At 39.3% G+C, this 23,181-nt stretch overlaps 1 protein-coding gene across 2 annotated transcripts in view; it reads right to left on the reverse strand.

Annotated features, from left to right (window-relative positions):
- Positions 1–23,181, reverse strand: part of LAMA5 (laminin subunit alpha 5) — a 269,906-nt gene that overhangs the window by 39,008 nt on the left and 207,717 nt on the right. For both annotated transcript variants that reach the window (XM_053706887.1, XM_053706808.1), the window contains 9 exons: positions 20,399–20,572; positions 19,594–19,790; positions 18,975–19,091; positions 18,720–18,874; positions 11,144–11,285; positions 10,494–10,596; positions 9,962–10,075; positions 3,344–3,523; positions 176–318 (listed from right to left, as the gene is read on the reverse strand). In XM_053706887.1, coding sequence (XP_053562862.1) covers positions 176–318; positions 3,344–3,523; positions 9,962–10,075; positions 10,494–10,596; positions 11,144–11,285; positions 18,720–18,874; positions 18,975–19,091; positions 19,594–19,790; positions 20,399–20,572 — 1,325 coding nt within the window. The remainder of the gene's footprint in view (positions 1–175; positions 319–3,343; positions 3,524–9,961; positions 10,076–10,493; positions 10,597–11,143; positions 11,286–18,719; positions 18,875–18,974; positions 19,092–19,593; positions 19,791–20,398; positions 20,573–23,181) is intronic.

The following is a 23,181-nucleotide window of genomic DNA, read 5'->3' on the forward strand; positions in this document are numbered from 1 at the left end:
TGCAGAGCTAATCACAAAAAGCCTTGTTAGTAATATCCCTTTAATTTCATATTGTTGTATCACACAAACAGATTATAAATATATTTTGATTTGTTTTCTGCAGTTCACTTTTGAATCCTATAGCTTGCAACACAAATATTGTGGAGAATAATCTCCTTTCCGGCACAGGACCAACCTTGCTAGCAGCATCTCTCGCCTGAGAAATGAGCTGTCGGACCCGCTGGATACTATCTGAGATGCTTCCATTTTGGTTCTTCCTGTTTTCCAGATTACTTAGCTTGTCCAGAAGCAGGGGAATGGTGTTAACCAGGCTGGAAACTTCAAGAGACAGAAAGAGTAAATAACTCACCTATGATTATATTTCACGTGTAGCTGTAACTGGAGGTGATGAGTCATCAGGGTGTTATGCACATTTCAATGACCCAATGGAAATTATGTTTTAAAGGTACATTAAACACCTTTTAATTGTGTACACATTGTGCTTTTTTCCCCAAAATCAAAGACAAAATTACATCTGTAAAACAGGTTTTTCAAAATGCTGCAAATTGCCCAAACTATTTATTTGATTTGCAGGTTATAGAATTTGCTTTTTGGCCTCCTAGGTAATGTGGGGCAAGCACAATGTTTACAGAGACGTAGGAAGTGTTTGCTGTCCTTTTAATTTCAATGCATCACATGTCTTACATTTCTCATGCTCTGTATTGTCAAAATAAACCTTACTTTATCTGAAATGGCTAATCTGGCCCCTTCCACTGGCACATTTCTGTTGCCTGCAGCCAATCAGCAGATAACAGCCTGATATTGTAAATCTACATATTCATTTTGTAAAACAGCATTATACAGTACAGGGAGTGCAGAATTATTAGGCAAGTTGTATTTTTGAGGATTAATTTTATTATTGAACAACAACCATGTTCTCAATGAACCCAAAAAACTCATTAATATCAAAGCTGAATAGTTTTGGAAGTAGTTTTTAGTTTGTTTTTAGTTATAGCTATTTTAGGGGGATATCTGTGTGTGCCGGTGACTATTACTGTGCATAATTATTAGGCAACTTAACAAAAAACAAATATATACCCATTTCAATTATTTATTTTTACCAGTGAAACCAATATAACATCTCAACATTCACAAATATACATTTCTGACATTCAAAAACAAAACAAAAACAAATCAGTGACCAATATAGCCACCTTTCTTTGCAAGGACACTCAAAAGCCTGCCATCCATGGATTCTGTCAGTGTTTTGATCTGTTCACCATCAACATTGCGTGCAGCAGCAACCACAGCCTCCCAGACACTGTTCAGAGAGGTGTACTGTTTTCCCTCCTTGTAAATCTCACATTTGATGATGGACCACAGGTTCTCAATGGGGTTCAGATCAGGTGAACAAGGAGGCCATGTCATTAGATTTTCTTCTTTTATACCCTTTCTTGCCAGCCACGCTGTGGAGTACTTGGACGCGTGTGATGGAGCATTGTCCTGCATGAAAATCATGTTTTTCTTGAAGGATGCAGACTTCTTCCTGTACCACTGCTTGAAGGTGTCTTCCAGAAACTGGCAGTAGGACTGGGAGTTGAGCTTGACTCCATCCTCAACCCAAAAAGGCCCCACAAGCTCATCTTTGATGATACCAGCCCAAACCAGTACTCCACCTCCACCTTGCTGGCGTCTGAGTCGGACTGAAGCTCTCTGCCCTTTACCAATCCAGCCACGGGCCCATCCATCTGGCCCATCAAGACTCACTCTCATTTCATCAGTCCATAAAACCTTAGAAAAATCAGTCTTGAGATATTTCTTGGCCCAGTCTTGACGTTTCAGCTTGTGTGTCTTGTTCAGTGGTGGTCGTCTTTCAGCCTTTCTTACCTTGGCCATGTCTCTGAGTATTGCACACCTTGTGCTTTTGGGCACTCCAGTGATGTTGCAGCTCTGAAATATGGCCAAACTGGTGGCAAGTGGCATCTTGGCAGCTGCACGCTTGACTTTTCTCAGTTCATGGGCAGTTATTTTGCGCCTTGGCTTTTCCACACGCTTCTTGCGACCCTGTTGACTATTTTGAATGAAACGCTTGATTGTTCGATGATCACGCTTCAGAAGCTTTGCAATTTTAAGAGTGCTGCATCCCTCTGCAAGATATCTCACTATTTTTTACTTTTCTGAGCCTGTCAAGTCCTTCTTTTGACCCATTTTGCCTAATAATTCTGCACTCCCTGTAGATTGTCTACATTGTCAGATGCTTAATCAGCATTATCTTTTTTCAAAGGAAACAATGCACTTAATTTCCATCAACTTAGTAATATAACTTCTATGGTAGTGAATGTTCTCATGTTTAATCATACCATATAGTTATACATTGTAAGCCTTAAAGGGACACAAAACGCAATTTTTTTCTTTCTTTAATGATTCAGATAGAGCATGCAATTTTAAGCAACTTTCTAATTTACTCCTATTATCAATTTTTCTTCTTTTGCTATCTTTATTTTAAAAGCAGGAATGTGATGCATAGGAGCCGGCCCATTTTTGGTTGAGAACCTGGGTTATGCTTGCTTATTAGTGGGTAAATGTCAGCCTCCAATAAGCAAGCGCTATCCATGGTGCTGAACCTAAAATGGGCTGGCTGCTAAGATTTACATTCATGATTTTCAAATAAAGATAGCAAGAGAAAAATTGATAATAGGAGTAAATTAGAAAGTCGATTAAAATTGCATGCTCTATCTGAATCATGAAATAAAAAAAATTGGGTTCAGTGTCCCTTTAAACACACACATGAATGAAATACAATAGAAAAAAATAACAATACAATACTTAAATTCACTTACATATGCATAACAGTAATAAGTTCTGGGGAGTACTGAAGTCTGTGTACCCTGACATTTCTCTCATACGCCACTAAAGTTTATGCTTTTAAAGAGACATTCTAGAGTAAAATGTACATATTCTTATTTGTTAGAGCATATCATTTTTGTGAGCATTAAACACATAGGGCTAAATTACAAGTAGAGCGCAATCAATAGCGTGCTATCATTTGTAAGACCGTGCGCACATAATAAAGCACACTATGGTTTGGTATTTCAAATTGATGGTTAAATAAATATTCTGACCAAAGCATCTTATTTATGGAGCTAAAACCTTTTTTTAGCGCACCCTTTTATTAGTGCACGTGTAATGCAAGTGGTGAATTAAGTACAATCCAGAGCTTTTTAAGATCTGAATTAAACCATTAATATTAATAGTATAGCTCACCACTGGCTTAGCGCTGGAGCAATATCCGACTTTAATTTTACTGCGCGCTCCAATAGAAGTCTACCTGAGGCATTTAGTGCAACATGCAGATGTTTCTCACCAGATGTATTTGCCTCTTCCACTGCCTTGTTCACATCTTCATTCTTCAAATGTCCGTACTTCTGTTCCCACAACTCTAGTTTCTTCTTTATTTTAGTCAGTTCCTCTTCCACGCGGATGGCTGTGTCATTAGCTTCTGCAGCATTGAATTTGGCGCTAGTGATATCATCTGTGAAGTTATCTACACCAAGGAAAAAGACATCTTCAATATCACAACTATATCAAACCAACATTAACACAACCTTAAAATATGTTGTGATGCCATTAATGCTAAAGTACTGTTCAATAAGATTATAAATGATTTTCTTGCAGCTCTCAAAAACATCAGTACAAGCATGGGCGTCCGCAGAAAATTTTCCAGGGAGGGCAAAAAATTTAAATATTATATATATAAATAAATCAGGGGTTGAAAATTACCCTAAAATAATTGTCCTAGTTTACACTATACATTTTGAAGTTACTAAGGGAGCGATCAAATATATGGGGCAGGTTTCGGCGCAAGCGTGGGAACCTGCGCCGCCCGTAATTTCACCTTGCACATCGGGGTATTACATAAACCCCGCCGGCAGTTCCTAAAGTGCCGTAAGTCGGATAAACTAGCGATGTCCAGAAATGAGCATAAATACAAATTTCTGGAGTCGCTAGTAACTTACGGCACTTTAGAAACTGCCGGCGCCTAAGTACAGAAAATAACAAATCTCCCGTAAAAGTCTAACATGCCTCCCAAAAATAAGTCCGACACGTAAAACGCCTATATCCGCAATCCCCCCTCTGATTACTAATATTAAATGTATTAACCCCTAGACCGACGACCCCCCACAACGCAATATGCCTATTTAAACTATTAACCCCTATATCCGCCATCAAACCCACACCGCAAGTAATAACTAAATTATTAACCCCTAAATCCGCCAACCCCAACATCACAAACTACCTGTTAAAACTATTAAACCTTAATCCGCCATTAACCCACAACGCAATAAACCTATTCAAGTATTAACCCCTAAACCGCCATAGCCCACATAGCCTATTAAATGTATTAACCCCTAATCTGCCGCCGCCAACGTCGCTGCCACTATAATAAAGTTATTAACCCCTAAACCTAAGTCTAACCCTAACCCCCCTAACTTAAATATTATTTAAATAAATCTAAATAAATTTACTATTATTAACTAAATTATTCCTATTTAAAACTAAATACTTACCTATAAAATAAACCCTAATTAATAATTACATTGTAGCTATTTTAGGATTTATTTTTATTTTACAGGCAACTTTGTATTTATTTTAACTAGGTACAATAGTTTAAACTAATGACACCTAATCTAAGCCCCCTAATAAAAAAAAGCCCCCCAAAATAATAAAATTCCCTACCCTATACTAAATTACAAATAGCCCTTAAAAGGGCTTTTGGCGGGGCATTGCCCCAAAGTAATCAGCTCTTTTTCCTGTGAAAAAAGAAATACAACCCCCCCCAACATTAAAACCCACCACCCACACACCCAACCTTACTCTAAAACCCACCCAATCCCCCCTTAAAAAAAAACTAACACTACCCCCTTGAAGATCACCCTACCTTGAGCCGTCTTCACCCAGCCGGGCAGAAGTCTTCATCCGATCCGGCCAGAAGTCTTCATCGAATCCGGGCAGAAGAGGTCCTCAAGACGGGCAGAAGTCTTCATCCAAGCGGCATCTTCTATTTTCTTCCATCCGACGAGGAGTGGCTCCATCTTGAAGACATCCGACGCGGAGCATCCTCTTCGTTCAACGTCCAACTGAAGAATGAAGGTTCCTTTAAATGACGTCATCCAAGATGGCGTCCCTTCAATTCCGATTGGCTGATAGAATTCTATCAGCCAATCAGAATTAAGGTAGGAAAAATCCTATTGGCTGATGCAATCAGCCAATCGGATTGAAGTTCAATCCTATTGGCTGTTCCAATCAGCCAATAGGATTTTTCCTACCTTAATTCCGATTGTCTGATATAATTCTATCAGCCAATCGGAATTAAAGGGACGCCATCTTGGATGACATCATTTAAAGGAACCTTCATTCTTCAGATGGACGTCGAACGAAGACGTCGGATGTCTTCAAGATGGAGCCGCTCCTCGTCGGATGGAAGAAGATAGAAGATGCCGCTTGGATGAAGACTTCTGCCCGTCTGGAGGACCTCTTCTACCCGGATTCGATGAAGACTTCTGCCCGGCTAGGTGAAGACGGCTCAAGGTAGGGTGATCTTCAAGGGGGTAGTGTTAGGTTTTTTAAGGGGGGATTGGGTGGGTTTTAGAGTAAGGTTGGGTGTGTGGGTGGTGGGTTTTAATGTTGGGGGGGGTTGTATTTCTTTTTTTACAGGTAAAAGAGCTGATTACTTTGGGGCAATGCCCCGCAAAAAGCCCTTTTAAGGGCTATTTGTAATTTAGTATAGGGTAGGGAATTTTATTATTTTGGGGGGCTTTTTTATTTTATTAGGGGGCTTAGATTAGGTAATTTTTTTTATTTTCTGTAATTTAGTGTTTTGTTTTTTTTGTACTTTAGTTTATTTTATTGTATTTAATTTTAGGTAATTGTAGTTAATTAATTTAATTTATTTAATGAAAGTGTAGTGTTAGGTGTAATTGTAACTTAGGTTAGGATTTATTTTACAGGTAATTTTGTATTTATTTTAGCTAGGTAGCTATTAAATAGTTAATAACTATTTAATATCTATTGTACCTAGTTAAAATAAATACAAAGTTGCCTGTAAAATAAAAATAAATCCTAAAATAGCTATAATGCAATTATTAATTATATTGTAGCTATCTTAGGGTTTATTTTATAGGTAAGTATTTAGTTTTAAATAGGAATAATTTAATTAATAATAGTAATTTTATTTAGATTTATTTAAATAATATTTAAGTTAGGGGGGTGTTAGGGTTAGACTTAGGTTTAAGGGTTAATAACTTTATTATAGTGGCGGTGACGTTGGCGGCGGCAGATTAGGGGTTAATACATTTAATAGGCTATGTGGGCTATGGCAGTTTAGGGGTTAATACTTGAATAGGTTTATTGCGTTGTGGGTTAATGGCGGATTAAGGGTTAATAGTTTTAAGAGGTAGTTTGCGACGTTGGGGTTGGCAGATTTAGGGGTTAATAATTTAGTTATTACTTGCGGTGTGGGTTTGATGGCGGTTTAGGGGTTAATAGACTTTATTAGTTATTGCGGTGGGGGATTGCGGTTGACAGCTAGATAGACATTGCGCATGTGTTAGGTGTTAGTTTATTTTTGCAGGCATTTTCGGGAGTTACGGTGCTCCCATACTTAGCGCAAGGCCTGCTATAGCTGCCTTTTATGGCGAGGTAAAAATGGAGTAAGATTTCTCCATTTTCGCCACGTAAGGCCTTGCGCTGGATATTGGATACAGATTTACGACGCGGTCCCATGTTAGCCTATGGTAGTAATAATTGCGAGCGACGGGTGAAATATACGCACATAAATTGTAAGCTACGCCGTAATACCAAAATCGCGTAAAATCTGGCGCCGGAGGATTTTGCGGGAGACGCTGCATATGTAATGGAGGCCCTGATGTTAAACTTTAATACACTTTCATACACTTCTTTTACGCACTCAGATACATTGGCACAGACACATTCAGACTAACACACATAGACACATTAGCATCTTGACACATACACACTGTCACTCACACATATTGACACACAATGAAACACTGACACACTCACACATACTGACACACAATGAAACATACATACTGACACACACACACACTGTCACTCACACATATTGACACACAATGAAACATACATACTGACACACACATACAGACACACAATGAAACATACATACTGACACACACACACACTGTCACATAAACTGACACACAATGAAACATACATACTGAGACACACACACACTGTCACATAAACTGACACACAATGAAACATATATACTGACACACAATGAAACCTACATACTGTCACTCACACATACTGACACACAATGAAACCTACATACTGACACACACACTGCCACTCACACATACTGAGTCAATGAAACATACATACTGACACACACACACTGTCACTCACACATACTGACACACAATGAAACATACAAGCTGGAAATAAAATGTAAGGGAATTTGTACAGGAAATATTGGGAGGTTGGCTTGGAGCTATGTTTTGACTATATATATATATATATATATATATATAAAGAATCCTGCGAGCACAAACACATATCCATACTTTCAATTGTTATGTATTACACATAAATAAAAGTAAAGTTTAGTCCATGCTCATAGGTCTATGAAATCTGCCAAAATAAGCCACATATACACACATTAACCTGTTTTCCTATCATTTTATACTCAGCAGCATATGCACCATGGTGCAAGTGAGATCTTAAAAAGGGTCCTGGAGAACGGCTTTGTACCTTACTGCCTGCCACTTGTTGCCTGCAGACTGTTTTTATTTAAAGGAACAGTAAAGTCATAATTAGACATTTATGATTTAGATCAGTGTTTCTCCAGTCCTCATGACAATAAACAGGCCAGATATTAATTATATCTTAACTAGAGCACAGGTGAAATAATCAGCTGATCAGTAACCATGGTTACTAACCTGCGCTCACCCTTCAGATGATTATTTCACCTGTGCTCTAGTTGAGATATAATGAAATTCTGGCCTGTGTTGAGAAACACTGATTTAGATAGATCATACAATCCTGAACAACTTTCCACTTTACTTCTATTACTTAATTTGCTTCCTTCTCTTGTTATCCTGTGATGAAAGGTTTATCTAGGTAAGCTCAGGAGCAGCAAATAACCTAGGTTCTAGCTGCTGATTGGTGGCTGCATTATATATATATATATATATATATATACACACTGTATGTATATATATATATATACTGTTTGTCATTAGTTCACCCATGTGTTCAATTAGAAACCAATACTGCATTGTTGCTCCTTCAACAAATTATTCCAAGAGAATGAAGCAAATTTGATAATATTAGAAGTAAACTGGAAAGTTGTTTACAATTGTATGTTCTACCTAAATCATGAAAGCAAAATGTTGGGTTTCATGTCCCTTTAAATATTCTATTCTGAAATTGTGAGTTTTTCAGTTTCTGTTAGAAATGGAAGTGCAGAACACTGTTGTATACCACACAGCCATTGGCAGTGACTTATTTATAACTGTCCCACTGCAGAGAAGGTAACCTAAGTTACAACATGGCAGCTCCCATTGTTTTATAGACACTAAAACTTTATACTTATTATGAAACAACTAATGAAACTTTAAAAATGCATCTACATGGTATTCTCAGACTAATCTTTATTTGAATGCATCATTCTAGCATTTATTTAGTGTTTAATAACCCTTTAAATGATAATGCACACACAGAATAGGGGATTCAAGGGGAGCCATACTAGGTAGACCTAGCTCCCTGTAAGCCCTGTTTCCTTTCCCTTCCTCTTGCAAGCTGCCTGCCATTCTTCTACTACTTTGTACACACAGATTGTTAGCAGTTATACAGGTAGCAGCAGGATTTAGCAAAACTTTGCTTGTTCATTGGTGTCAATCAGCATTGCTGACTGCTGTTGCTCCTGATTGTGTAACTACTTAAAAAATACAGAGACAGCAAGGGTGCAATAAGAGAAAAAGAAAAAACTAAAAAAATGTGTGTAGCTATAACAGAACTTATCTGACTTTCCTCAGTGTTGGCTGCTTAATGAGAGGCTTGTTTTTTGCACACATGAATACTCATGTTCCTTCATAGAATCACCAGTTCAAGAGAGGGAGGGAAATAATGCATGCTGGGAATTGGATCCCAGAACTGCAGTTACACAATACTGAGAAACATAGGGTGAACTAAAAATTCCAGAATGCTATGTAACTCCCAGAATACTGTGCTTCTTCCTCTAACACTGAACTACAATGAAAGAATTAAAAGACATAAAAACGGACATTCTATTTTTTTCTGCATTATTACTCCAGGTGGTGATGAAAATTCAGGGGGTGCAAATGCCCCCTCTTGCCCCCCCCCTCTGGATACCCATAAGTCCAAGTAAAAAGAGGGCACTCATTTGCTATGTAACAGATAAGTAGACTAATGTGATCTCCTAGTATCCTTTGTTGAAGAACATACCTAGATAGGGTCAGGGGTGTGCAAGTATTTTTTTTTAATTGCATGCTCTGTCTGAATCATGAAAGTTTAATTTTATGTTGCTTTAAAATAAATTCCAGTTAATTAGATAATGTACTTATAGCACTAGCGCCACCCCAACTCTATGTGTTTTTAAGCCCTGCAAAAGGGTTAAATACATATTTAAAGTACCACTTGGGAGTCACATAGTACTGCTGGTCACAAGTGGAAACTACCAGTTGTCCAATCAGCAGCACACAATTGGCTAATCTTTCTTAAGGGGTTAAACACAGAGAGTTTTTAACACTTGTGTTAAAATGAAATGCTCTAAAGAATTTAAGAGTTAGAACCTACATTACTACAATTTTATTTTCAGTGAAAATGTTTGGTTTGCTCATTTTTTAAGAGTGGTTTGGTCCCTGTGGTAGAAGTTTTGGGAACTTCTTTATGTACTAGTTATCTTTATACTTTGTACCTTGTATCTTGTTGAGTTTATCCACAGCAGAACTCAACTCATTCTGAAGTTTATCTTTCTTTGTCTTATTGTTCTTCAGTTTGTTTCTGGCATCCTGCAGTTTTTTCTGCACATCTGAAAAAAAGTTTCAAAAGATTTTTAGATCATATAATGTATTTGTAATTGTAAAATTTCTAATAGTAACTCTGAGTATATTAATTTATTTCCATACATTTACTTTTGCCTGTTGAAACCACCACCTATACTTAAAATTGGGTGGGAGAGATGGGCACTAAAATGTTACTTTTCTATTACTATCTTACCGATTAGACAAGGAAACTGTTTTGTATGTAGAGAGTGATACAATAATTAGATCGGTTCTCTTTGTAAACTCAGCCAATTTTATTGGGTTGTGGTTTCATATGCAAAAACTTTCCATATTTTTATACTTTCCAACTGGTATAACAAGTCACTGGAGACACAATTAAATGGAAACAAATATTAAAGTACACTGTCCCTTTAAAGATTTCTAGAATTCCATTCATTTGCTCACCTCCATTTAATTCAGTCTGAGCATTTTTGGCCGTTTCCTCAAGTTGAGAGCTCTTCTTCTTAAGTTCTTTACCTTTCTTGCCAAGTTCCTCTGAGAGAACACTCTGCAGAAACAGCACAACAAGAATGTATTGAACAAGGAAGTCTACTAGTACTGGCAGTAGGCAAACGCATGTAAGCTTAGCCCAAATATACGAAACGGGGACATTTGAGTGTATAAAAGGATATTAAAGCAAAAAAGTACAGCATCGCTAAAAGTCTGCATACAAAATAATGCGTTAGAAGCACATAGAATGTCATTTTGCTAGCACAATTAAGAAGGTTTTGCAAGTCAAGAGTAAAAGCCTGGTTCAAATCCATATTCCTAGACAACTTTGATTTGGCCAATTAGAGAGAGATGTAAGCATGTGCTGTTCTAAGATATCTCTGAGCAGAATGTTGCAGGGTTAGAATGATCAAACTAAGTAAATAAGTATAATGGGGGGGCACACTAGCCTCTCTCTGAAGAAGTGGAACTATCATATTTTTAAGAGGTATTTTACAGCAAAAGCAGGCAAAATGCTAAACAATAAACCAGTTGCAACACCTGGCTGAGTACCCAAGGCTCTGTATGCATTGTCGGACACTCAGAAGTTTTAGCCTATTTATTACCTTTAAAGTATCCCCAGCAGCACGGTTGGCCTCCTTAGCAGCCTTTTCTGCTTGTTTCACGGCATCTATGATGCTGGCGTAGGCATTGGAAGCATTAATTGCTTTCTGGATAAAGATGTCTTGATTGGATTCCCCAATGGCACTAACGAGACAAAAGAAAAACAGTAATACTTTTAAAGTTGTGTTGTAAAAATACCCTGTCTGAATCTACCAGGGCAATATCTTAGCAATCCTGACCTTAAAATAATTCACCTCATCATTCATACAAAAAAGTACACTGCCCTAAATGTCTCCAGCTATTACGTTATGTTAGGTATCTAATGTACTAATATTTAGAAAGCTCCCTCACACTTCAGTGAATTAGCTCTGTATAATAACCCAAGAATTGTAATTCATTTTCTCTCTGGAGAATTCCTTGAATTCATAGCATATCCAGCAAACTGACATGCAAGATAAGGTAGACATATACCTTAAATGATAAATTAATGGGAGTAGCATTTTGCAGAAAAGGGGTATAAGAATGAATACAAAGTGATTATACACCTGTCTTTAAACTATGGACGAATTTAATTTCATATTACCTGAGATTAACATAGTCACTTAGGTTATCTCATCCGTATAATTTTTGTTTTGTTTACAAAACTGATGCCAGTGGTGGCTTAAGGGTTGCTGGGAGGTAGCACCCTCATCCCTCAAAGGTACCAGCAACTCTGAACTTACAAGGCAGCACCTGTTTTACAAGTTCAGTGTACTACTCTAAGCAATGAGTGTGGTAAGGGAGAGAGAGGTAACGTTTAAAAGATAAATAGATACATAAATAAACAAATACAAAGGCAGAAATAGGTAGCAGTAGATTAGGTCTACCACCTGTATTCTGCTAACTTGATATTCATCACTCTACTCATCTTTATTAGCACCTTACACATTTTATGATCTACAGCCATCCCAATATGAAAGACTAAAAACTTAAATGATGCTTACCTGATAATTTATTTTCTTCTGACGGGGAGAGTCCACAGCTGCCGTCATTACTTTTCGGAATTCAGAACCTGGCCACCAGGAGGAGGCAAAGACACCCCAGCCAAAGGTTTTAAATACCTCCCCCACTCCCTCATCCCCCAGTCATTCTGCCAAGGGAACAAGGAACAGTAGGAAAAATATCAGGGTGAAAAAGGTGCCAGAAGAATAAAATAAACGGCTGGCCCATATAAGAACGTGGGCGGGGAGCTGTGGACTCTCCCCGTCAGAAGAAAAGAAAATTATCAGGTAAGCATAATTTAAGTTTTTCTTCTTAAACGGGGAGAGTCCACATCTGCATTCATTACTTTTGGGGGAAGAATACCCAAGCTATAGAGGACACAATGCAAAAAAAATGGGGGCAGACAACGGGGCCCATTCGGAGGACACCACAGCCTTAAATTACCCAAACACTTGACAAAAACAAACTGCTTCACTAGAAACAGAAGGATAAAACCTGAAAGGACAAGTTAACTGCCCATTAGTTAAAACCAGCAAGGCCCTAGTTAGAGACCGCTCAAAATCGGTAGATTCCACCAAGCACAAAGCCTCCGAGGAGATAAGTCCAGCCAGCTCCAAGCCCACACTAAAACTTACCCCGGACCCGAGGGAAGGGGACCTCCACATACCCCCCTGAAGGGAAGAGTAAGAAGAAGAAGAACTCAACATAGATCTAAAGACCAACAAGCTATGGTAAAAGGAACCCTAGTCGAACTCCAATCGCAAACCAAGGTTGCAGCAGAACAAAAACGCATAGAGAACAAACTCCAACGACCGAACAAAAAGAAGGAAGGGGGAAAAAAACACCCCTATCTAAATGGAAGTCCAAGAAACTATGTAACGTCCCAACCCTGGAGACCTAGAAAGACCCCATCCCTCACACAATGTGCAATCCACACTATGAAAGAGTGACCGAGGGAAAAAAAAAACCTCCGGGAACCGCCTAAAAATAGCACCATAAATCTTATCGTGCTCCAGAAGCCATTGGCTTCCCTCTGCAACAGAAGTCTAGCAGACTCCAGCCGTTAACACTAGTCAACCAAGCTAGGAACTGCACCAGGACTCCCACAGAGGAAAAATTCAGAAGGAGTGCAGAAACTCAATCCCTTTCAGGAGAAACAAGGAAGAGGAGAGCATCCAAAACCAGCAGAGAACGCCCCCTGCTGAGGAAAGAAACCCAGCGAAGCCTCACAGTTAAGGAGGGATCATCAGATCTAGGTAAGATACGCGTTCAAGGCTCAACCAAGCAGACAGACCTCTGAAAAAGGAGGGGAACTAAATTGAACTGTACCAATGGGTAGAACAAACTCCACCATTTGCTAACAGGACTGGCATGCTAAACAACTAAGCTATGACAGAACATAGGACGAGCTTGGGTTCCAGGACCCAGCCACAGATCCTTGCCCTACAAGAAGGGACACTCCCAGGCAAAAAAGAGACTACACTGAAACAACAGTGACGGCATGATACCAGAATCCCACCCTTCATGACATCCTGCACGCAAGGCAGGGGGACCCCACTGAAGAGAGGAAAACCTCCGGGGCACTAGGTGGATACTGTGGTATGCCCCAATTCCCTAAGGGGAGGAGAAAGTCAAATATAACCGCTCACCTGCCCACAGGCACGGATTGTGCAGCAGCAGACAGACAGTAAATGCAATACCGATTGTAGAGAGACCATCTGGCTGTAACAGCCGGCCCAGTAGAAGGCAAACTGCCATCGAGAACACTTTTAAGGTGCAAATAGCTGCAACAAAATGCGACTGCTAGGCAACTAAACTACCCATCAGGCTATTTCCAAATCTATGTTAAGAGAAAAACAAAACCAGAATCAGAAGGACTGAACAGCCCAAGACCCATATAAGAGATTCGGTCAGATATCCAGGATAAGAACATGTCCGGAAAACCGGACATCCGGAAACCGGAGCCGGCTACAAGGTAGTAACCCCTGAGGAACTATACCACATACGGAGAACCTGAACCCAATGAGATGCCACCACAGCCACATCCAAAGGTCCTCGGACACTGGACATTCGCTAAGCATCCCAGAGACAGAGAACATATCTCCTAAAGGCTTGAGGGACAACAACCCAGAGTTAGAGCTCAAAACTAGATAATCCAGCTTGAGAAGATAAAATAGTCTCCAAACAATCCCTTCAGGATCAACCTACCGGAAAACCCCACAGCTCAAGGAATTAACGATGGACGAGCCTCACAATTCCTGGCGAGCGACAAATAAAGCAGAGAAATCTTTAAGTAAGGGCAGCTCCAGGAAGAAACGGAGACAAACACATTCTCCAGAGCCCGAAAACAAGGGAGCAGACGAGAAACAGTAGTAGGAAGAAAAAGGCCATAAATGCCCAAACTTCCCAAACAAATGACCCCTAACCATCCCCAAGAATGGGAGAAAAAGAAGCCTAAGACATCTCAACCCCTTAAGGAAGAGTTACCATCATTAAGTTCTCAAAAAATACATTTAATAAGAATACCATTGAGGAGAGAAAATCCCCCAACTTGATACTCCAAGGAGTCCTTTCAACCTCCAGTCCCGTTGGGAATGGAGAACCCTAGCTCTGAGGCCAAAGGACCTCTGGAAACCCCCAGAGTAATCTTTAGCGGGATCCCTTCTGGAACCCCGCCAACAATCAGGAACAGGACAATGAGGACTGAGTACAATCCCTCTGATGCCCCACCCAAAGGAAGAAATGAGAACCAGCCTGACGTCAAGGAACGAAAGGCCTCCTCTACCATCCTCTAGCCCTGCAAGGATCATGGATGATCCTCTCCACAGAAAACTTTAGCAAAGCGAAAGCTTTATTCTATCTGAAGAGAAACCATTGTAGAATGAACTCCTCATCTGAGAGAGCAACTCACCACCCAACCAGGACTGCCAGTCATACCGGCACCACGTGGATGATATAGACCTTAAGGAACAGAAATAAGTGCCCGACCAGGACCAGCCTGCTACATAGGGCACTCAGAACTGACCCAGGCCACTGAAAAATTGAAACCCCAATAGGAATCGACAAATGGAACTATAGACTAAACAATGTAAACCTTAACATGCAACTTCTGCCGAAGTGCCCAAGAGAGCACAAAATCGCTAGTATCAAATTCCAGAGAAGAAATGTTTCCCAATGGAAAAATTATAACAGACATGAGCTTCTCAAAAGAAATAAAATAAATCTTAACCGGATCAAAGAAAAAGAGGGCAGCATCGCAGGTGAACGCCCAAGAAGAATGGGCACACTAACAGGACCAGCCAATCAGAGACCCCATTCTCCCGAAGCTCAGAACTGGAATAAGATAGCCAAAAAAGGAAGTAAATAGGAGACAACAAGGAGATTAACTTCATCCCCCATGTCTAAGCCAGCTTGCCGTCTGGAACAGAAGACAGAGAATCCCTCAACCCATTAGGATTGGGATCCTCAAGCACCGGCAAAACATGCTGCAGAAGGACACGAAGGCGCGCCAGTCTATAATGAAAAGCAAGACTTACCTCCGCCGGGGCAACTGACGACTCTGACCCCGAGGGTTGGGCTCCTGAAGCTTCAGAGGAAACTGCTTCCCCAGATGCTTGATCTGACCCATACAATCCCATGCCTGACGAGCCCTGTTTAACAGAACATGGACAGTAACTCATCAATACCTACCTCCCAGGAAGTTGTAAATGCGCCAACGCCAATGATATGGCAATGCAGAAACCTCTGTAACCTCTGGAGAAGGGGTATCGGCATTAGAGACACCTGCTTGCATAGCTAAGGAAGGTTCTAGGGCACGTGCCTCACGGGATGTGTGAACACCCGGGGGCAGAAGGCTCGGTGGACTCTAAGTTCCCTGTTGCGGGAGAAGAGAGCACTCTAGAGCAGCATTCAGAACATAACTGATGGGCATGGATTACACGGGCCATCTCATACTCTTCGCAAGAAGAAGAATCTGAATCAGAGACATCCGTCTCTAAAAAATCAGAATCCTCCATAATTTGGATAGAAATTATGGATAGAAGAAAAAATAAAAACGGCACCTTACACCCCAAATGGCTGGGGCACTCACCACCTCCTGGGACCCAGACAACTAGCGAAACAGACTCTCTCCTTCGCCACGCGGTCAGGAATATGGAAATGGAGTGCAGAACATGACCACGCCTAGCCACAAGGTACACCATGCAGGCCAGAGAAAAGTGCGCCAAGGCCACAAGAGCCGCGCAGTCTGACAAAAAAAGGCTATTATGTTCCGATATAGCCACGAGCCCAAGCGTCACTACACATTAGGAGACAGAATCACATAAACAAGTCTCCCCTGTTCAATAACCCCACTCAGGAGATATTAACCCTTGATTCCATAAAGATAAATGAATCCCACTGAAACCCTGACTTCTTCGTTTACATTACATTCACATATCAAAGTAAAATGAAACGATCTTACCGGAATCAATGCCGTGGAGCAGGAACACGGCCATTCAAGTGTGAGAGATAGTAACCTTGCTTCTGACATGGACTTGAGTGAAGAAAGCAGGCAGCGAAACTCGTCAACGCTGATTGCTAAGGAGCTGTTAACATGAGTCAAGATGGTTTTGCAGAAAGACTCTCCCTGCATTTCCGGACTCTAACATTCTGTAAGGTAGCTGCAATTTGGAAGTTGCTGTGAGCTTTATTCTGAAAAGAGCTGTAAGGTTTGTTGGATCACAACTTCAGAATTAAAGGGACATAATACTCATATGCTAAATCACTTAAAACTGATGCAGTACAACTGTAAAAAGCTGACAGGAAAATATCACCTGAGCATCTCTATGTAAAAAAGGAAGATATTTTACCTCACAATTTCCTCAGCTCAGCAGAGTAAGTTCTGTGTGAAAAGTTATACTCAGCTTCTCCCAGCTGCAGGTAAAAATAAAAAAAAATGAAGAAATGAACAGCAGCCAATCAGCATCAGCAGTGCTGAGGTCATGAACTCTTTTACTGTGATCTCATGAGATTTAACTTAACTCTCATGAGATTTCATAGTAAGCTTCCTTTACCTGATTGGTGAAATAATATGAGAGTGCACGATGCTCATCCTTTCAGCTGTCCTAGGACAAACACACTAAAATGCTGCTTCAAAAATCCTTTACAATGGGAGGTGGCTACTGAGGAACTTGTGAGGTAAAATATCTTTCTTTTTTACATAGAGATGTTCAGGTGATATTTTCTAGTCAGCTTTTTACAGCTATACTGCATCACTTTCAAGTGTTTAAACATTTGGGTATTATGGCCCTTTCACCTTTCAGAAAGAATGAGAGAAAAAGATATATAGTATATATCTCCTGATTAGTTAGTTACAGGAGAGAGTGTATACACAGTTGATTATTTTAAGTGTCCTTTTTTTTATATGAGAGAGTATATGCATGCAACTCAGTTAATAACGTTATTTAGCAGATGTATTTTTGAGTTGTAGTAATAAGCATCCTTCATATACATTAACTGGACAGCAGTACTTGTGCCGGAATAACTTATAAGTGCTGTACCTTGATATGCAATGGAGTTTGAGACGGAGTACACAGTGGAGCGTTCGTGACGTCACAACTAGGGTGTGTGAGCCTCAGCCAATGATGTCCGTGGAATTGCTGACAGGCTAGGTAGAGGGGAGAGCTCACAATGCTCTCTAACAAGCTGATGTAGGAACCGGATCAATTAGCGATGGTAAGTGGTTCTCTGGTAGTGTTTGTAAAAGAAAGTCCAGCAATATAACACACCAGGTCGGCTGTAGATATTGTCCCAAACATTAAATGATCACTTGATAGGAAGTCTTGAATTGCTGATTGTTGTTTGTCCTCAAAATTACTATGTAAGGCTTGAAAGCTCCGGTAGTAAACACTAATATCCAGCAGTAAACAATGGTAGTAGAAATGAATAACAGTTAATGAACTGTAGAGCCAAGCTTGAAGTTATGGAGGCTTCAGTTAGAGCATGTTTAGCTACTCAAACTTAGAACTATTGGCAATGAGCCATAAGCATGATGGGAATTTATAGACTTCCCTTAAAGAGACAGGAACATTCAGATTAAACACATGACACATTCATCCATGCTCTCACTGAGAGGCTGACAGGATTACTTAAAACTTCAGTCCCATTTCGAAGAGTACTACCCTCCATAAGAGACTATCTTTAATCTTCCGACACTTCTCTGCCAACCTCCTGTGACGAAAGGCAAAGAATGAATGGGGGATGAGGGAAGTGGGGGAGGTATTTAAGCCTTTGGCTGGGGTGTCTTTGCCTCCTCCTGGTGGCCAGGTTCTGAATTCCCAAAAGTAATGAATGCAGCTGTGGACTCTCCCCGTTAAAGAAGAAAATACTATATGCTAAGATACAGCTCAGTCCCATGTGAATAGAAAAAAATTAAATGTCAATGAGAAAAGAGACAGAGAAAACACATCTCTGTAAAAAAATACTAACTAAGCAATGCAAATTTTGTAACTGAAATAGGTACAGCAATTCTATACAGAGGGTTAAATTCAGCAGGACATAATATACGCACTCAAACTAAATAATATTGATAATGTTGATAGATTACTACATCCTTACGTGAACAGGTTTTTTGCCAGTTGTCCCAGAAGTTTTGCATGTGCCTCAGCTTTCTCCACAATGGGAATTTTGCTACTTGCTGGGGAAAACTTTTTTACTTTATCCATCAGTGGGCCACGTGCACCATCGAGACTTGCTGCAAGCTTCTCATACTCCTGCAGAAGAGCGAGGGATAAGACTTGAGTTCACCAATCAAAGTATCAGGGCCCGCAGATACATCATGTGGGCTCTAAGTATTTATGTGGCCCAGCTTACCTCTTTCATATTCTCCACCATCTGCAGGATATCAGAAACCTGTACAAGGGCATCTTCTGCCATCTTCATAGCCATTACCAGCTCTTCATGTTGTTTCTGCAGTTCGTTAAGCTTCATCTGCAAATTAGAGCAAGTGAAAATGTTGTCTATTTATATCTACACACAAACACACACAATTCAAGTCACTTTCCCCTCCACTCAGATTAGTTACATAAGTTATATATATATATATATATATACACAGTATATATATATATATAAATCTATCTACAATACAATTAAGCATGGGCTTTTGTTGGACTTAAATTCAATCAATGACATCTAATAACAGTCTAAGAAATGTAATCTTGTGTAGGGTCTGCAGATAGGTTTATTGTAATGTTCTCTCAATCACGTTCATCATACATGTATTCATATCACCTTCTGCTCTGTGAGAAAAACATCTTCCAACTCATACATAAATCTGTTTCACTGTTCACTGATATATACAAGATTTCTTTAGTCTATAAGAGAGACTGCATAGATTTCAATTGGAAAAAGCTCTGTCCATTGTAGATACAACCCATAGTGTGCTTGGTAATCTCCTGTTAAGCCTTTTCTCTACCCACTAATTAATTACCCGGTTGTCCTCCAGATTATTGTAGTTCAGACTGTTGAGATCCTCTGTCTGCCTCGTCTTATTCACTGCCTCATTCATGGCATCACGTAAATCCATCACCTCTGAGCTGAACTTGTCCAGTTGTTTTCTGGTGACGCTCAGCAAATCCTGGTTGGTCTGAAGTTGGGTGAGCATTTCTGCTTTTACACGGTCTAGTACTAATCAGAGATAGAAGGGCATCAATATTTGGTCAAATCTTAGAACTAAACTCTTAAGATGGAGAGAAACAAACTAGAACTGGGGAACAGAAGTCTAATTCTTCCTTTATTGAGCTTGTCCTAATCCTTAGCCTTCAGAAAATGTTTATAAAAAAAATCACTACTTTTACTTACAAAGAAACTCATTGAACATTTTAGATTGTACCCCTCAAATAGCAAATCATATCTGCATGATTTCTGATATACAATTTGCTCTTATTTTTAGCATATCACAAGTGAAATCTAACTACTGCCACCAACAGATCACAAAAGGTCCATCCAAGTAGGCCTGACAATCAATCTCCTAATTGGGGTATTAAAATTAGGCTTTGGCTATCACTTCACTGCACCAATCCTGTACATTTAACAATAAAGTCAACAATGCTATATAACATTTACAACTCAATACTCGTTTTAAAAAAGTGAGCTGTGTTTCCAAACCCACTCTGCAAACACACATGCTCAACAAAAAAACATGTAACTCAATATCCTGTTTATTGAACACAAGAAATAAAGACAGAAAATGTAAATATGTGTTGTTCTGAAAATGAACTTTCTGTGTTACTCACATTTTTTGGCTTCTTTAAGCTCCTTCTCAGCCAAATTCATGGGATGCTTGAAATCCTTGGATCTCATTTCTCTGAGCATGCGCTCAACCTCAGACAGAATCCGTCTGAACTCCTCAGTGGAGGTGACATTTGTATTGTTAGAGGATCCAATTCGACTTAGCTGATCAATCAGACCTTAAGTAAAATGACAGCGGTTACAAGCCCATAAAAACAGCCTCGAAGGTAAACACTAAACTATATTCCAAGAGCAGAGGAATTGTCTGCAAACTGACAGTATTAAACATTGTATTATAAGGCAACTACAGATCTGAATTCCAACAACTTGAACTTTAAAGAGGCTCTTAATTTAAAATGTTGTATTTTCTAGTAAAACACAGATGATATGCCCAATAAAATTGTTTGGACCACATATAAGATGTTTTCTTAAAGGGACATTCTTGCTTTTGTGTAAAAATTGTACTTGTCCCATGCTCCTTGGAGAGGCTGTAACCTTGGTTTTCTTCAAAATAGTGCAAATTGCCTAAACCTACTATATGATTTACAGCATTTGAAGAAAACCTAGTTCATAAAATTGAGTTTTTACCTCTTTTTTGGGGCAAGCACAATTTTTATACAAAAACAATGTCCCTTTAAAGTCATGTTGCTGCGATAATAAAATGCCGTAATTCATTGTAGCATTTTATTATTACACAAATGTTCTCAAATTATTACAGCCCCATTGTTTCCTATGGGGAAATACTTTCTAAGTCTGCACCTAACACCCTAACATGTACCCCGAGTCTAAACACCCCTAACCTTACACTTATTAACCTCTAATCTGCTGCCCCCGCTATCGCTGACCCCTGCATTTTATTATTAACCCCTAATCTGCCGCTCTGGACACCGACGCCACTTACATTATACCTATGTACCCCTAATCTGCTGCCCACAACACCGCCGACCCCTATAGTATATTTATTAACCCCTAATCTGCCCCCCCAACGTTGCCGCTACCTTACATACACTTATTAACCCCTAATCTGCCGACCGGACCTCGCCGCCACTATAATAAATGTATTAACCCCTAAACCGCCGCACTCCCGCCTCAAAAACCCTATAATAAATAGTATTAACCCCTAATCTGCCCTCCCTAACATCGCCGACACCTAACTTCAAGTATTAACCCCTAATCTGCTGACCGGATCTCGCCGCTACTCTAATAAATGTATTAACCCCTAAAGCTAAGTCTAACCCTAACACCCCCCTAAATTAAATATAATTTTAATCTAACGAAATAAATTAAATATTATTAACTAAAGTCTTCCTATTTAAATCTAAATACTTACCTGTAAAATAAACCCTAATATAGCTACAATATAACGAATAATTATATTGTAGCTATTTTAGGATTAATATTTATTTTACAGGCAACTTTGTATTTATTTTAACTAGGTACAATAGCTATTAAATAGTTATTAACTATTTAATAGCTACCTAGTTAAAATAATTACAAAATTACCTGTAAAATAAATCCTAACCTAAATTACAATTAAACCTAACACTACACTATCAATAAATAAATTAAATCAATTAACTATTTAGATTTAGATTAGGGTAGGGATTTTTTTCATTTTGGGGGCCTTTGTTATTTTATTAGGGGGCTTAGAGTAGGTGTAATTATCTTAAAATTCTTGTAATCTTTTTTATTTTTTGTAATTTAGTGTTTGTTTGTTTTGTAATTTAGTTTAGTTTATTTAATTGTAGGTACTTGTAGTTAATTGATTTAATTTATTTATTGATAGTGTAGTGTTAGGTTTAATTGTAACTTAGGTTAGGATTTATTTTACAGGTAATTTTGTAATTATTTTAACTAGGTAGCTATTAAATAGTTAATAACTATTTAATAGCGATTGTACCTAGTTAAAATAAATACAAAGTTGCCTGTAAAATAAATATAAATCCTAAATTAGCTACAATATAATTATTCGTTATATTGTAGCTATATTAGGGTTTATTTTACAGGTAAGTATTTAGCTTTAAATAGGAAGACTTTAGTTAATAATATTTAATTTATTTCGTTAGATTAAAATTATATTTAATTTAGGGGGGTGTTAGGGTTAGACTTAGCTTTAGGGGTTAATACATTTATTAGAGTAGCGGCGAGGTCCGGTCGGCAGATTAGGGGTTAATACTTGAAGTTAGGTGTTGGTGATGTTAGGGAGGGCAGATTAGGGGTTAATACTATTTATTATAGGGTTTGCGAGGCGGGAGTGAGGCGGTTTAGGGGTTAATACATTTATTAGAGTAGCAGCGAGGTCCGGTCGGCAGATTAGGGGTTAATAAGTGTAGGTAAGGTAGCAGTGACGTTGGGGGTGCAGATTAGGGGTTAATAAATATTATGTAGGTGTCGGGGATGTTAGGGGCAGCAGATTAGGGGTACATAGGGATAATGTAGGTGGCGGCGGTGTGCGTTCGGCAGATTAGGGGTTAAAAAATTTTATTATAGTGGCGGCGACGTGGGGGGACCTCGGTTTAGGGGTACATAGGTAGTTTATGGGTGTTAGTGTACTTTAGAGCACAGTAGTTAAGAGCTTTATAAACCTGCGTTAGCCCAGAAAGCTCTTAACTACTGACTTTTTTCTGCGGATGGAGTCTTGTCGGTAGAGGGTCTACCGCTCACTTCAGCCAAGACTCTAAATACCGGCGTTAGGAAGATCCCATTGAAAAGATAGGGTACGCAAATGGCGTAAGGGGATCTGCGGTATGGAAAAGTCGCGGCTTGGAAGTGACTGACTCTAAATACC

Source organism: Bombina bombina, chromosome 1 (assembly GCF_027579735.1).
Source record: "Bombina bombina isolate aBomBom1 chromosome 1, aBomBom1.pri, whole genome shotgun sequence".
NCBI classification, from domain to species: Eukaryota; Metazoa; Chordata; class Amphibia; order Anura; family Bombinatoridae; genus Bombina; species Bombina bombina.